The 15,918-nt window shown below is 33.2% G+C and overlaps 1 protein-coding gene across 1 annotated transcript; it reads right to left on the reverse strand.

Annotated features, from left to right (window-relative positions):
- Positions 1 to 8,958: 8,958 nt before the first annotated feature.
- LOC105161314 (Tetratricopeptide repeat (TPR)-like superfamily protein) lies at positions 8,959 to 11,932 on the reverse strand. Its single transcript, XM_011078959.3, has 2 exons — positions 11,572 to 11,932; positions 8,959 to 10,457 (listed from the first exon to the last, which is right to left on the reverse strand). Exons 1-2 carry the CDS (start codon positions 11,806 to 11,808, stop codon positions 9,213 to 9,215), a joined length of 1,482 nt encoding a protein of 493 aa, XP_011077261.1. The 5' UTR covers positions 11,809 to 11,932; the 3' UTR covers positions 8,959 to 9,212.
- Positions 11,933 to 15,918: the final 3,986 nt, after the last annotated feature.

A 15,918-nucleotide genomic window follows, 5' to 3' on the forward strand; every position in this document is an offset into this window, starting at 1 on the left:
ATAGTATAACATGTAATAATTAGTTAATGTGAGAGGTTTAAGAAGCTAATTATAGATAATGAGAAATTAAGTACGGTAAAATAAGAAATTAAGTACGGTAAAATAAGAAATTAAGTACAGTTTAAGAAATTAAGTAGTGTACTATGGAATTGTATAAAAGGAATAGTAATAATTTAATTTATTTCCAATTTTTATTTTTTGATACATTTATGTAGTGGTACAGTCTGTTTTTCAGGAGTGGCCCGAATGGAGCTTGAGCACTCGTTAATTTTTTCCTTAAAAAACTACGGTAAAATATATTTTTTATCGTGTAATTTTTGCATTTTGCTATATTTATCTTTTATTCTTTTAGAATTAAAAAAAATTATTAGCTTTTTGATATTTTATAATTTTGATTCTTTCGATGCTGAATTAACAAAAGTTGTTGTAATAAATCATGTGCGACTCACGTTGTTCATTTAAATTGGGGCTTTTATTTTAATTGATTCACTTTTGCCAATATGAATGACAAATTTACAATGAAAAAGGAACGGGCACATAATTTATTCCGAACACCTTTTGCAAAATCCGACACCAAAAGGACTAAATTGCGAAATGTCAAAAAATTACAGGACTAATTTGCACACTCCTAAAAATATAAAGGATAAAATGTCAAAATTACGAAATACACATGATTTATTTCAATGACTTCTGTAAAATCTGACAACGAAAGGATTAAGATCATGAAATATAAAACATTTACAAGATTATTTAATGCTCCTAGAGAAATAAAGAATTAAAAAATTAAAATATCAAAATATCAAATTATAATAAGAAAAATAACTGTGGCGACAACTTTGTAGAGTGTAGACACATCTCCAAGTGCTAGGAGATACGTGACAGCTTTATAGAGTTTAGACGCATCTCTAAGTGTATAGGAGATACCTTTGTCACGTATCTCCTATACACTTGGAGATGCATCTACACTTTATAAAGTTGTGGCCACAGTTACTGGTCAAATAGGAAAAGGAGGTTCCTATGTCAAGCAATTTGGTCTAATGCATCTCAAGTATTAACCATAGACGATTAGTCCAGGATGGGAACCGACGCCCAACTCCATGCCCTAGACTAAGGCTTCGAGACGGTAGACAGAAGGACTGTATTCGTATGGACTCCAGAGCCTAAAAGTTCAAATGAATTTTCGCCTAGTCTCTAGTGCCATGGACAGTTACTAGACGGCCACCTAGGTATGGAATTGAGCGTCGGTTCCCATCTTGGACTAGTCGTTTATGCTTAATACTTGAGATCGCATTACACCATATCTCCTATACACTTGGAGTTGCATCTACACTTTATAAAGCGGTGGCCACAGTTATTGGTCGAATAGGAAGAGGATGTTCCTATATTGAGCAATTTGGTCTGATGCGATCTCAAGTATTAAGCATAGACGGCTAGTCTAGGATTGAAATCGACGCCCAATTCCATGCCCTAGACTAAGGCCTGAAGATTGTAGACGGAAGGACAGTACCCTTATGGACTAGGGAGCCTAAAAGTTCACATGGACCGTTGCTAGACGGCCACCCATGGTGACGGGTTTTCTTGATCGAGGGTTGAAAAAATTATTAATTAAGTTAAATTTAATTAAAAATAGTGTTAGACACCTGCCTAAGTCTAGCTGAAATGTAAACCTAAGGAGTCACACACAATCATCGGAAAGCAACAAGGAATTAATTCGGAATTAATTCCATATATAATTGGATTACTTACAAAGAGAGAAGAGGCCCATGAATAAATTAATGGCACCAATTTATATTGGGTTTGTTCTTATAATTTAATAAGTTGAATCTTATTAAATAATAAGGATAATTTGGGCTTATGTGTTTAATTAGATTGTTAAATACAAGTTGGGTTGAATTAAATGAATTTTTATTAAATTGGATTTAAATAAGAATTTATTGAGCTTGTAATTTTCTAAAGATAAAAATCAGCCAAGTCCACTAATTTTAAGCCCATGAAAAAATTTCATGAAAAAAAATAAATAGCTAGAGAATTGTATTTTTAGAAATTGCAATTCTAGTTATTTTGTGGAACTCTTTATTTAGAATAAAGAGAAATATACCTTGTAGGTAATAGAATATATTTAGAAACATTTTTAATTCTCAAACAATTTATTTATATATATGTGTGTAATATAATCATTTGGGAAATAATTATAATAAAAAACACACAACACAAAAAAAAAAAAAAAAAAATCCTCTCTCTTTCCTACCTCTCGGTCGCCCCCTATATGAATTTTGAATTGATCTCACATAAATATGCTTTACTTAAATAATTGATCATATTTTGATAAAAAAATCATCCTTCAAACAATGATTTCTAGCAATTCATTGAGCAAGAAGGTACTTGTCCATTTTATAAATGTTTAAAACATCATATAAGATAACGCTAAGGATATGATATATATATATATATATATATTTATATATTTAAAAGAAGTCCTTAAAAAGATATGCGATAATATTTGTTTATATCATTTAACACAAACAATTTAAAAATTTAGTTTTAAAATAAATTTTTATTTATTATAAGCTTTAAAAAATAATTTATAAGAACTTTTAAATATAATTAGTTAAAATCTCTAAATTTTACTGGCTATGGAAACTTAAATTGTCAAATTACCATTTAACAATTGACTTTCATATTAAAAATGAGGAGGTTAATGAGTGTCAGTAATTAATTAGCAAATAAGACTGAGCATGCCTTTTGTACTTATACTAAAAGAGATTGTCCCTAGCACGTGGGCTGGCCTTGTTCTCTACATTTCGGATCCTCCAACTAAAATAAATAATATTCGCTTACTTTTCTCCTTAACAAAAAAGAAATTCAAAAAAAAAAACCCAATTACTAGATACATGTGTACATTTTTTTTTTCAAAAAATGGTCTATTTAAATATTATAAATTAAGAATTTATAAGAAAATCGTACAGGATGGATGAAAAAAAATAAAAAATTATAAAATAAATAATTCACTTAGTTCATAAAAAAAATTTAGAACAAAATAAAAAATAAATAAAATTTTAATTCTTAGTATATAAAGACATTTTATTCATTCCACCACAACAAATGGATGTGTTTCTAAGGTGTAAACAAGTATTTAGGGAGGATACCCAATATAGTTGAGAACAAAAGGCAACAAAAACCCCCTTCCCCAAAACAAACACAGAAATGGAGACATATATGGCACTCCACACTATTATCTTTCAGTGGCAGGAAACCAACAAAACAAGAAATTTATAAGCCGACCAAAATAAAACATGATTCAGAATGGATGACCAAAAGAAAACAAGATTCAAGCATTTCAAAAACTAGTTCAATCACGGCTTCTATAACAGTCCCAAGAATACAGTTTAAGTAATAAAACTACAAAAATGCTAACCTTATAATAATAGAACCTAAATCAAGGAGCCTAAATGAGGCATCGAAACTGTATAAAGGGCGTTGAAAGGAAGCCACGAAAAACAATCAATTTACAAGAGACCACCAAAAACGACATATTGGCTACACATATTTATGAATTAACCCAACATAGACAAAATCCACAAACCATTTGAAGGCAAAATAACATCATATTTACAACAAAAGCATGCTATATCAATTCTAAAATATAAACTCCTCCCCAACTTAGACTCAGTCTAACCAAATTGCAGACTAAGCCATATCGCAGATGCAAATTACATCTCAATATTATAAACCCGATTGAATCCATACACATACAACAAAGATCCACAAAGCAAAAATTCATATACATACCTTAATTACAAAAAGTAGTAAAGGACAATGTTAGATGGATGATAAAACTTCACCAACAACGAAAATCTCCAATAAAATAAGCGTGTAAACAACTGCGACGCAATGCTTTACTCCAAGCAAAGTAATCAAATTGACTATCTCGTACAATATTTACGAATGAGAAAAAAGAATGAAAGTGCAAAAGTCATCTAAAGTTAGATAAATATATAGAGGAAGGAGTACACTCTCCACCATTATTGTTTCACGAACGAAACAGTGAAATATTTTGGAAGTATCGAAGTATTCATAAATGTACAGTATACTAGCACTATTGTAGTCACAACATCTGACAGTATGGTAAAAATATACAAAAGAAAAGCTGATAATATGTCGGTAAAAAGTCAGAAATGAACCAAAAGCGCACATGCTCGGTTGCAGCAATAATATTGGTGATACAGTTGATTCAATAATTCAATTCAAGACATTTCAATAAATTAGAAAAAAAAATTGAAATCAAATCTAGTCGAAAATACATAGAAAAGCAGCCAACCTTTGTGAAATCAACATCAACTGCGAAGAACCGTGGCGGTGAAATGATCAGTGCTTCGGTGAAGAAGCTCAGTCTCGCCGTACAGTTGTCGAAACTCGATGGGTGAAGTCCATTGGCCTCGACGGACGATGGGCAGACGAATGGTGGTGGTTCGCCGGCGTAAGGTGTTCAAACGGCGGCAAATTGAAGCTTGGATGTAGAAGATGGTGCAATATACTACACATTGAAAAGGTGGATGAAAATGGAATCGAAAAGTACCGAAATGTTCGCCTTGAGGAGGAGAGTTGACGGATATACATCTCGACCAGTGGGTCATCGAAACGGCGATGATGGCGGCGAAAACAGAAATGGAGAGAAGACATTCTTTTGCCGAATTAAATATCGAATGAAGACGTTCTGTAATTTAGTTGCAGAAATTAGAGTATGCCATAGTTATACAAACTTATGTAGTATATAAATAAATTAAGGTAAACTGATCAAATTGGGAGTACATTCCTTTTAATAACACTAATAATAATTCAACAGAAAATTTAATAAAAAACACACGTAAATAGATTCAATAATTTTATAAAATAAATACAATTTATAATCATAAGATATAAAACATAATTAATTTTTCTATAATTTATAAAAAGAATAAATTAAAATCTTCACATTTTAAAAAAAGACTATTGATAAATAAAAATATAAACTAATATACCCACCAACCCTCTCCTCAAAATCCCCACCCCCCCCCCCACCCGATCCTTTCTTTCTCCTCCCACCAATTTCATTTGCCTTATAAAGAATTTGTAATTGCAGACAATCAAATACACTTCTACATCATCTCTGAACAAAATGCATTTACAAGAGGAACTATATGCTCAGAACGCCTTTTATCATCAGAAAACTGAAGGGGCTAAATATCATATACCATTCAGCAAACCCATCTAATGTTTTTGCTTCAAAAATCATCACAGCCGCACACATCGATGCATATTAAGGTTTAGGGTTTCAGGAAAAAGCAGAAGCGTATAAGGGTGTCATACCTCTGGATCTTTTTGCTTCTATCTACCACCAAATGTGTTTTACGGCTTGTTGCTCACATTCACCAACGAAAAAGTTAGGAAATCTGGTGGCCCATCCCTCAAAACCAGACTCTCGCTCAGGGAAGGAAAGGGGGGAGTTATTTTGCAAGAGAATGATGAGATGGGAGTGATGGCTGCACAGTTGGAGGTCAGATGGAGAAGAAACGACAGGTAATGACAGAGAATTGTGAACAGTGATAAATTTGTAATTTAACAGTGTAAAATACTCTAAAACAATCTAAAACAAAAGACCCAAACATTGTATCAGTTTTGGAAATGGGTGGAAAACGAATCCAAATATAGCCCTAAATTCTGAACGTTCTCAGAATTGTATGAAACTTGACCAGAACGTAGGTCTAAACCCATGCATTTGTGTGGTAAATTTGCTAAGCATATTAATAAGTACAAGTTAGTAAGAAAGGATAACAAACCTTCTTTAATAAAACCGTGTAAAACAACAAAATTTTGAACGTTCTCAGAATTCCACGAAACTTGACCAGAACATAGGTTTAAACCCATGCATTTGTGTGGTAAATTTGCAAAGCGTAATAATAAGTACAAGTTAGTATGAATGGGAAACGAACTTTCTTTAATAAAACCGTGAAAAACAGCTACATTTTGAACGTTCTCAAAATTCCACGAAACTTGACCAGAACGTAGGTCTAAACCCATGTATTTGTGTTGTAAATTTTGCTAAGCGTAATAACAAGTACAAGTTATTATGAAAGGGTAACAAACGTTCTTTATAAAACCGTGTAAAACAACTAAATTTTGAACGTTCTAAAAATTGCACGAAACTTGACACCCATGCATTTATATGGTAAATTTGCTAAGCATAATAAGAAGTACAAGTTAGTATGAAAAGAAAACAATCTTTAATAAAACCATGTAGAATAGCTAAATTTTGAACGTTATTATAATTCCACGAAACTTGACTAGAACATAGGGGTAATCCCATGCATTTATGTAGTAAATTTGCTAAGTGTAATAATATCTACAAGTTAGTATGAAAGCAAAACAAACTTTCTTTAATAAAACCATGTAAAACATCTAAATTTTGAACGTTATCAGAATTCCACGAAACTTGACTAGAACGTAGGTCTAAGCCCATGCATTTGTGTGGTACATTTGCTAAGCGTAATAATAAGTACAAGTTAGTATAAAAGGATAACAAACTTTCTTTAATAAAATCGTGTAAAACAGCTAAATTTTGAATGTTCTAAGAATTCTACGAAACTTGACCAGAACGTAGGTCTGAACCCATACATTTGTGTGGTAAATATGCTAAGTGTAATAATAAGTACAAGTTGGTAAAAAAACGGAAGCAAACTTTCTTTAATAAAACCGTGTAAAACATCTCAATTTTGAACGTTCTCAAAATTTCACGAATCTTGACCAGAACGTTGGTCTAAACCCATGCATTTGTATGGTAAATTTGCTAAGCGTAATAATAAGTACAAGTTGGTATAAAAGGGAAATAAACTTTCTTTAATAAAATCGTGTAAAATGGCTAAATTTTTATCGTTATCAGAATTCCACGAAACTTGACCAAAACATAGGTTTAAGCCCATGAATTTATGTGGTAAATTTCTAGGCATAATAATAATTACAAATTAGTATGAAAGCGAAACAAACTTTCTTTAGTAAAACCGTGTAAAAACATCTAAATTTTGAACGTTCTCAGAATTCCATGAAACTTGACCTGAACATAGGTATGAACCCATGCATTTGTGTGGTAAATTTGCAAAGCGTAATAATAACTTCAAGTTAGCATGAAAAGGAAACAAACTTTCTTTAACAAATCCGTGCAAAACAGCTAAATTTTGAACATTTTGAAAATTCCACGAAACTTGACCAAAACGTAGGTCTAAAACCATGCATTTGTGTTGTAAATTTGCTAAGCGTAATAGCAAGTACAAGTTAAAGGGTAACAAACGTTCTTTAATAAAACCGTGTAATACAACAAAATTTTGAACGCTTTCAAAATTTCACGAAACTTGACAAGAATGTAGGTCTAAACCTATGCATTTATGTGGTAAATTTGCTAAATGTAATAATAAGTACAAGTTAGTATGAAAAGGAAACAAACTTTCTTTAATAAAACTGTGTAAAACAGCTAAATTTTGAACGTTATCAGAATTCCATGAAACTTGACCAGAACATAATGCTAAACCCATGCATTTGTGTGTTAAATTTGCTAAGCGTAATAATATCTACAAGTTAGTTTGAAAGCGAAACAAACTTTCTTTAATAAAACCGTGTAAAACATCTAAATTTTGAACATTATCAGAATTTCATAAAACTTGACCAGAACATAGGTCTAAACCCATGCATTTGTATGGTAAATTTGCTAAGCATAATAATAAGTACAAGTCAGTATGAAAGAATAACAAACTTTATTTAATAAAACCGTGTAAAACAACAAAATTTTGAACGTTCTCAGAATACCACGAAACTTGACCAGAACGCAGGTCTAAACCCATGCATTGTGTGGTAAATCTGCTAAGCATAATAATAAGCACAAGTCAGTATGAAAGAATAACAAACTTTATTTAATAAAACCGTGTAAAATAACAAAATTTTGAACGTTCTCAGAATACCACGAAACTTGACCAGAACGCAGGTCTAAACCCATGCATTGTGTGGTAAATTTGCTAAGTGTAATAATAAGTACAAGTTTCTATGAAAGGCAAACGAAGTTTCTTTAATAAAATCGTGTAAAACAACTAAATTTTGAACATTTTCAGAATTCCAAGAAATTTTACCAGAACTGTGGTCTAAACCCATGCATATGTGTGGTAAATTTGCTAAGCGTGATAATAACTACAAGTTAGTATGAAAGCAAAACAAACTTTCTTTAATAAAATCGTGTAAAATATTCAATTTTGAACGTTCTCCGAATTCCACGAAACTTGACCAGAACGTAGGTCTAAGCCCTGCATTTATGTGGTAAATTTGCAAAGCGTAATAATAAGTTCAAGTTAGTATAAAAGGATAACAAACTTTCTTTAATAAAACCGTGTAAAATAGCTAAATTTTTTTAAAGTTCTCATAATTCCACAAAACTTGACCAGAAAGTAGGTCTAAACCCATGCATTTTTTGTGAGGTAAATTTCCTAATCGTAATAATAAGTACAAATTAGTATGAAAGGATAACAAACGTTCTTTAATAAAACAGTGTAAAACAGCTAAATTTTGAATGTTCTCATAATTCCACGAAACTTGACCGGAACGTAGGTCTAAACTCATGCATCTATGTGGTAAATTTGCTGAGCGTAATAATAAGTATAAGTTAGTATGAAAAAGAAACAAACTTTCTTTAACAAAATCGTATAAAACAGCTAAATTTTGAATGTTATCATAATCCCACGAAATTTGACCAGAACATTGGTCTAAACTCATGCATATGTGTGATAAATTTGCTAAGCGTAATTTGTGTAAATAAACTAAAACAAGAGTGTAAAATTAATTATCCCAAATAAAAAAGGCTCAACTTTGCATGGATAATTGATCAAAGTCGAGGAATATTTGTTGCTATAGGAATGCAAGGAATCTAATTATAAGGATGCTAAATTGGCCCAGGAAAAATGATTTCACTATCATTATTCCAACTTATGGTTGCTGAAAGGTACAAAACTTCGCTGGAAATGGTTTACAAGAATATCAATGGGCACAAGAATGCAAATCCCATTCGCAAAAGAGAGTTCTAAACTCACAATTGACAGACCTCCACATGAATGTGCTGAAAGAGAGAAGAGAAGTAATTCATTTCAAGACCTTCTTCCGAGTAAAATACCAACAGAGATAGATGTGAAGGAATAAATACGTCATTCCTCAGAGACCACGTCCAGTAATTTTTTACCTTCTTCACTCAGTTCTACGTTTTCCATCTTAATCCGGTGACGCATGATGGGACTCTTTTTCCCTGCAGCTACATAGGTTCTAATTAATGATTCAAGCACCTCCAGTCCCAATTCATCCTTAGACTTCTTCAAGATGTCCAGGAAACCTTCAGCACCCTTGACGTCCTTGTTTTGCTCAAAGTGTTGCATCAGTTTCTCAATGACTGCAGGCGATGGCGTCCACTTGCCACCGTCCCCCCTACTAGCTGCAGTTGCTTTGTCGACACAATTCACAGCTGATTTTATCTCTCCCTTCTTCAAGTAATAGTCAAGATAAAGTTCCCAAGTTTTAGCATTAGGTTTGATTCCTCTCCTCCGGACCTGGTCCTTGAGGTTTTGAGCCTTCTCGAATGAATCCTCTCTAAGATAAGCTCCAATAAGGACATTTGCTATACGAATATCATAAGTTGAGCAAGCAGATGACCACTCCCGGAAACACTTCTCTGCACCTGGTAAATCATTCAGGTTAACCAACACCTGAATCATATTCAGATAACTCAAGTTTGCAGTTTTTGTGAAGGCTAACTTCAAAGAACGCCATACACGGTATACTTCAAGCAGATTTCCGGTCCGTCCGTATAACGTTATCAGGAATTGGTAAGCTGAAAGGTCTCGGGGGACATTTCTGCTTTCCAGTTCCTTAAGTGCCTTCTCGGCTTTATCAAATAATCCAGCACCAGCATATATAGATGCCAAATTACTGTATGTTGTCCAATCTCCAGCCACTCGACCATCTCTCTTCATCTCATCAATAACTCTCTCTACCCCAGATATATCATTCACAGCAGCAAGAGCCCTCATCCAGACATTGTAGGTGTAAGTGTCAGGCATGATATCACTGGCCTTCATTTCTTGGATAAAAGCGGGGACCTTTTGAGGCAGCCCACTTTTTAAGTACATGGTCATAAGGCTGTTATATGGCATGGAACTCAGTTCCAAATTATGCTCTTTCATTTTCTCAAACAAAGCTTCTGCCTTTTCAGTCATTAAGTCTTTGCAGTAACAATTAAGAAGAGCACCATAAGTCAGATGAGTTTTTGAGGATTCAGGCAGAGTGACAAAGTAGGCTTCTGCAGCAGTAATTCCCCTACTTTTTGCTACTAGATCAAGATGTATTGCTTGATCACTAACTGTTTTGTTCATTCCTCTTTTTTCCATAGTCTCTGATACCTGTAGAAAGCATGGAAGACACTCAGAAGATGTTCACACAAAAAACTTATTGAAGCAATAAAGCGTTCAAGGGATAGGTGTACAATTGAGGAAGCAGTAATGCTTGATGTGGAAGTATAAGTATTGGGTAGTGAAAAGATATTAAAGCAATGAAAAGATTGCAATTTCTCTGGGATTATCTAAGAAGAATCAACTAACAAACTATAAATTCATTTTATAACCGTAACTCAGTGTACAAAGGAAACACAATTTGCTGCAAAACCATCTCGCAGAATGCAATAAAAAACACATCTTTTTCCATCTGCAATGGGATTACTCAAGCACCACGACAGTGCTCAGCACCAATTGTATAATTACCATCCCCAGTGACCAATCCACACTAAACCCTATCAGATAAGCTCAAGACACTTAAGATGGGCATTCTAGATGGGAACCAAATAGAAAGTAGCCTAAAGGAGTATCTTTCATTCTTTTTCCATGTGCCACAACAACATGCGACAAAACTCCCATCTATATCCAAGCCTCTGCACACCAACATTATGCTAAAACAAAACGTCCTTCTTGGGAGTATTTTCTGAAGAAATCCAATTTCTGATAACATAATTGGGTCTCCTTAATTTATCATAAGATTGTTTATCTTCCTTTAACTCATTTCTCATTCGTCTGTTCCGTTCATAGAACTTCAAACACAGAACGAATGTGCCGCGCAACTAGAATGCGCATATGACATTTGAGGCCTAACAACAAACTCTTAGCAACCATTTAAAGCATAATGTGTACCAACCACAAAACCCTGTTCAGTCCCCCCGAGCAAATGAATACTCTCCCACCACCAGTATCGTGTCTGTGTGTGTGTTTTATATCATACGCACAAATACAACAAAATATTGTTAATCAGACAACATAAATTGTACACATAAAAAAGTAAGCTATCAATATGTATCAGAATCCAGTTTCTAAAAATGCAGAACTACACCCTTCTACATCAAAACTCCACCAGGAAATAAAAATAGAACAACCAAAAGAATTAAAGGAAACATGAAGAGCAAGAAACAAAATTTGGCAGCAAAAAAATCCATAAAATGCACATAAATTACACTTGAATGAGCGGTACCTTGACCGCGGGGCCATAGAGCTTGCGGCCGCGGAGTATCTTGAGCGTGCGGCCGACTTCCCATTTATAAGCACTCTTATGTGACTTGAGAAACTGATTCAGATTCCCCCTAACGCTCTGCTCTTCTCCACCATCCCTAAACAGCTTCTTGTAAAGCGCTTCTTCCAAGTACTTCTTCGACGACCTCTTCAGTACGCTCTTCTTCTTCGCAAACTGCTGCATAAACGAAGACGCCATTTATGCTATTCCTCCAATCAACGGGAAGATTTTCGCAGAATTATTCGAATTTCAGTTGCATTTGGGTTTGATTACGGAAGTAAAACCCTAGATTGGGAAAGAGTGGGAGTGGTACTGGAAACGGAGAGGGGCTTAATTTGGGTTTTGGGCTGGGTCTGTTAAACAAGTGAATGGGCCTATTAAGTGGGCCTCAAAAATCCATATTATCCTAAAGAAAAGAGGTACTGCATGCACAAGGTCACGATTTGAACACCGTCGCATCAATTTTTTATAATTTCAAAAATACCCTTCAATAAATAAAATAATTAAATTATATAATTTTTTAAATTTTACATTAACTAATAATTAGTTTTCATCTATTTTTTTTAACATGATGGATTAGTTTATATATTTTATTTTATTTATAATATATGTTGAAGCATTGAATATTATTTATTATATGCACGCAAGAACCGCATGCTACGACCAATAGTATTATAAAATAATTTTTATTCCTACCAGTTAATTTCTAATATTCTAAATTTAAGAAATAAAATGTATTAACATTAAATATAAAATACTTATTTAAGAGTAAGGACAATGACTCACCAAGGAGATCCCGAGACTCTTTCGAGAAATAACTTAAAAGTTTTTAAATATGCTATAAATAAAAATAAAATATTTAAATTAACACATTATATTAAAAATTTTGAAAGAAAGAAAAAAAAACTAATTTATCAGCTAATGTAAAATTGGTGCGACTATGTTAATAATTGTCATTTGTGGGTTTAGAGGGTATTTCTTTTTATATTAGTATAAATATTGTTACATTTTCTATTTTATGTAATATATGCATCGCACGTATACAATATTTTAAATAAAATAAATAATATAATTTTTATACACGCACGTGTATATATTAATTGAAACAAAAACAAAATATAACTAAATTTAGAATAAAAAATCCAATTTGTACCAAAAGTGGATTGGCATATTATTCAAATAGGACGTTTATTTTAGATATGATGATGATTTAAATATATTATTTAATGGGGTAAGAATACTTTTATTTGACAAATAAAAAGTTAGATTATGATACACTCCACACAAACATATGTGTGTATAAGTATGTTAAGAGGCTTTGCAAAGAAAGCAGGCTTTCTTTTGAGAATGTCAAGAGGCTTATCCAGAGGAACTTCAGTGAAAACCCTCTGGTATTGTAGGATAGGAACAAGATCGAAACTACTCTGAAAGTCAAGGAACAATGTAAGTATAAGTATGTTCAATACAAACATATCTAGATGAACATGGAAGATAAGAAAGATAAGCAGATGAGTATCAAAGAACATATCAGTCTTGGACTCATCGAGCTTGGAATCTCTACCTACAGTAGCCTGGATTTCTAGTTAGAAACCATGGTGAGATAAAGAAAGGTAAACTCAGGTTGTTAATTAACTATCAAGATACTAATAAAATATTAGAGTTTGGTGGTTATTACATTCCTAGCGGAGAACACTTAATTGATTGCATTAAAAGAGCAAAAGAATTTTTTTAAATTCGACTGCAAATCTAATTTTTATCAAATTAAGATGAAGAGTGAATCAAGAAAATTTACTGCATTCTCCACACCACAGGGACAATATATCTGGAATGTGCTTTCAATAGGTTTAGCAAATGCACCCCAGATATTCCAAAGAAAAATGAATAATCTTTTTAAAGATTATTTTGAATTCATGTTTGTCTACATTGACGACATATTGATTGCATCTAAAAATATGAAAGATCATATTAAATATCTTAAAATATTTTCCGATGTATGGCATAAACAATGATTAGTGCTTTCTGAGAAGAAAGCTACTTTTCCTATCAATAGAATTGAATTTTTAGGAGTTCTTATTGACGAAACAAGAATTGAGTTATAGGACCATATTGTGGAGAAAATTCGTAATTTTTCAAACGTACTCAAGGATAAGAAGCATTTGCAGAGCTTCTTGGTAATGGTCAACTTTGCAGGTATCTTCATTGAGGATCTTGCGAGATACAAAAAGGATTTTATACCAATTTTGAAAGTAACGAAAAGTTCAAAGTGTAAATGAGAAGAAATCCACACGAAAGGGGTTCATGAGGTGAAACAAGTTTGCAGTAACCTGCCAAAGCTTGTTATACCACAGGACGAGGATGATTTGGTAGTCTACACAGATGCCAATGACTATAGATGGCAACAGTGTTCATGAAAAAAACAACTACAGGGGAAGAACCTTGCAGATATATAGGAGGGTTGTTCTCAAAACAACAAGCCAAAGTTTGGCACATTAATGAGAAAGAATTCTTTGCAATTTGGAAGGTTTTTAAGAAATGATCTTTATTTTTACTTGCTAAAGAATTTACTTAAAGGTTGATAATACTAATGTTAAGGCTTTATCAAAAAATAAATTAGAATAAAAAATAGAGAAAGCTCATATTATCATATGACAGGCTGAATGCCAATATTGTTGTTATAATATTCTCGTTATAAAACCTCATGAAAATGTTCATGTAGATTTCCAGATGAGAGATGGAGGCATCTAAAGTAAACTCCATCATGCTGCGACTCAGGCATCTCCAAGAAAGTAAAAATTAAAAAATGTAAAAAGTCAAAAATAGATTGTTGGCAGAAAACAACAAAAATCAATAGTCAACAAAGTAGGAAACCCAACTAGCAATCACATGGCCGACAAGCCATTATGACCAACAACTGAAAATGACGCGGCAATGACGAACGCAGTGACGTCATCCGAAGAGACAAGATGAAGACGTACGCAATGACATTATCAAAAATAAGTTTGGAGTCCGAAATTGAAGTCCGCGGACGCCTATAAATAAGGGTGCAATGAAGCAGATGGGGATCATCATAAATCTTCTCCAACTCTTCAAAGCATAATATTTCGAATTCTGAGTCTTTGTATTTTCAAATTTCTTAGTTTATGGGGGGGTTATCCAACGAGTCCTCTATTATATGAGAGGCTAAACAGTTGTCTCATCCAATAGAGGATTAATATCTATATAATATTCTATATATTTTTTCAATAAAAGTGAGGCTTTTGTTCAACTTGTTTGTCCAAAATTCTGTTAAGTCCTATATTGGAATTCCTTTTATGCCCTAAGGTACGAAATGAAATAGGGCTGTGTTGTTTGTTGCTAAAGGAGTCAAGTGCCTGCGAACCATCTGTTGTGGTAGTGTTGTTGGAAAAAGTCCGTAAAATCGAGAACTTGGAATATACAAGAACAAAGCGGTGAGAACAATGTATGAATTTATAAGAGTTTAATTTATTTCGAAAGTATGTCGGGCGTAATTATGAGGATTAGGGGTTGATTATCAAAGATAAGCAAAAGGATATGATTAAAAGACCAAAATACTGTTAAAATTCTGTCAAACTTTGAGACTATAAGTATACTTTCATAATCCACTCACAGTCAAAACGCATGTGGTCCAATTTCTATGCGAATGTGGTTTTTTTAACTTTATTTTATATCACATGGAGAATAATTGATAATTTAATTTTCACATGAGATATTTTGGACATTTCCATTATCAGTGGCTGTCCATGGATATTTCCCTTTACGAATATGGGCCATGTTCAAATAAAATTATGCAAGATGGATGTTGGAGAAAATACACGAAACAAGGAAGGAAAAGGTGTATCTATGTGTGTGTGTGTGTGATGGGTAAGACATTGTAATATGGGGGTGCCCAGGTAAAGTGGAGCATGATGCAATCATGCAAGAAGATGGACAGAATTCGAAAAGCCAGGTAAAGTGGAGCATGATGCAATCATGCAAGAAGATTGACAGAAATCGAAAAGCCATAGAGGGTGGTAGTGTGACTGTGAGCTTTGTTGCATATATAAAGTGAAAGAGAAAATGGAGCTGCTTTTCTATCCTCAAGAGTTCAAGTCAACTGGGAAATGGTACTGTAAAGATAAATAAACATAAACTTGAGATAGGGTCTTAGCTTTGTGTTTTTGTAGAGGGTAACTGAACAAGGCAAGTAAGTAAACCTGGAAAAACACATGATTCGTTCTGCCAACGAGGCTAACCGCATCATTAGATATGTCGGAAGCAAACATGATGAATACGAACAAGACCAACGAA

The sequence above is a fragment of the Sesamum indicum genome, linkage group LG4, assembly GCF_026168435.1.
Source record: "Sesamum indicum cultivar Baizhima isolate 11 linkage group LG4, ASM2616843v1, whole genome shotgun sequence".
Taxonomy (NCBI): domain Eukaryota; kingdom Viridiplantae; phylum Streptophyta; class Magnoliopsida; order Lamiales; family Pedaliaceae; genus Sesamum; species Sesamum indicum.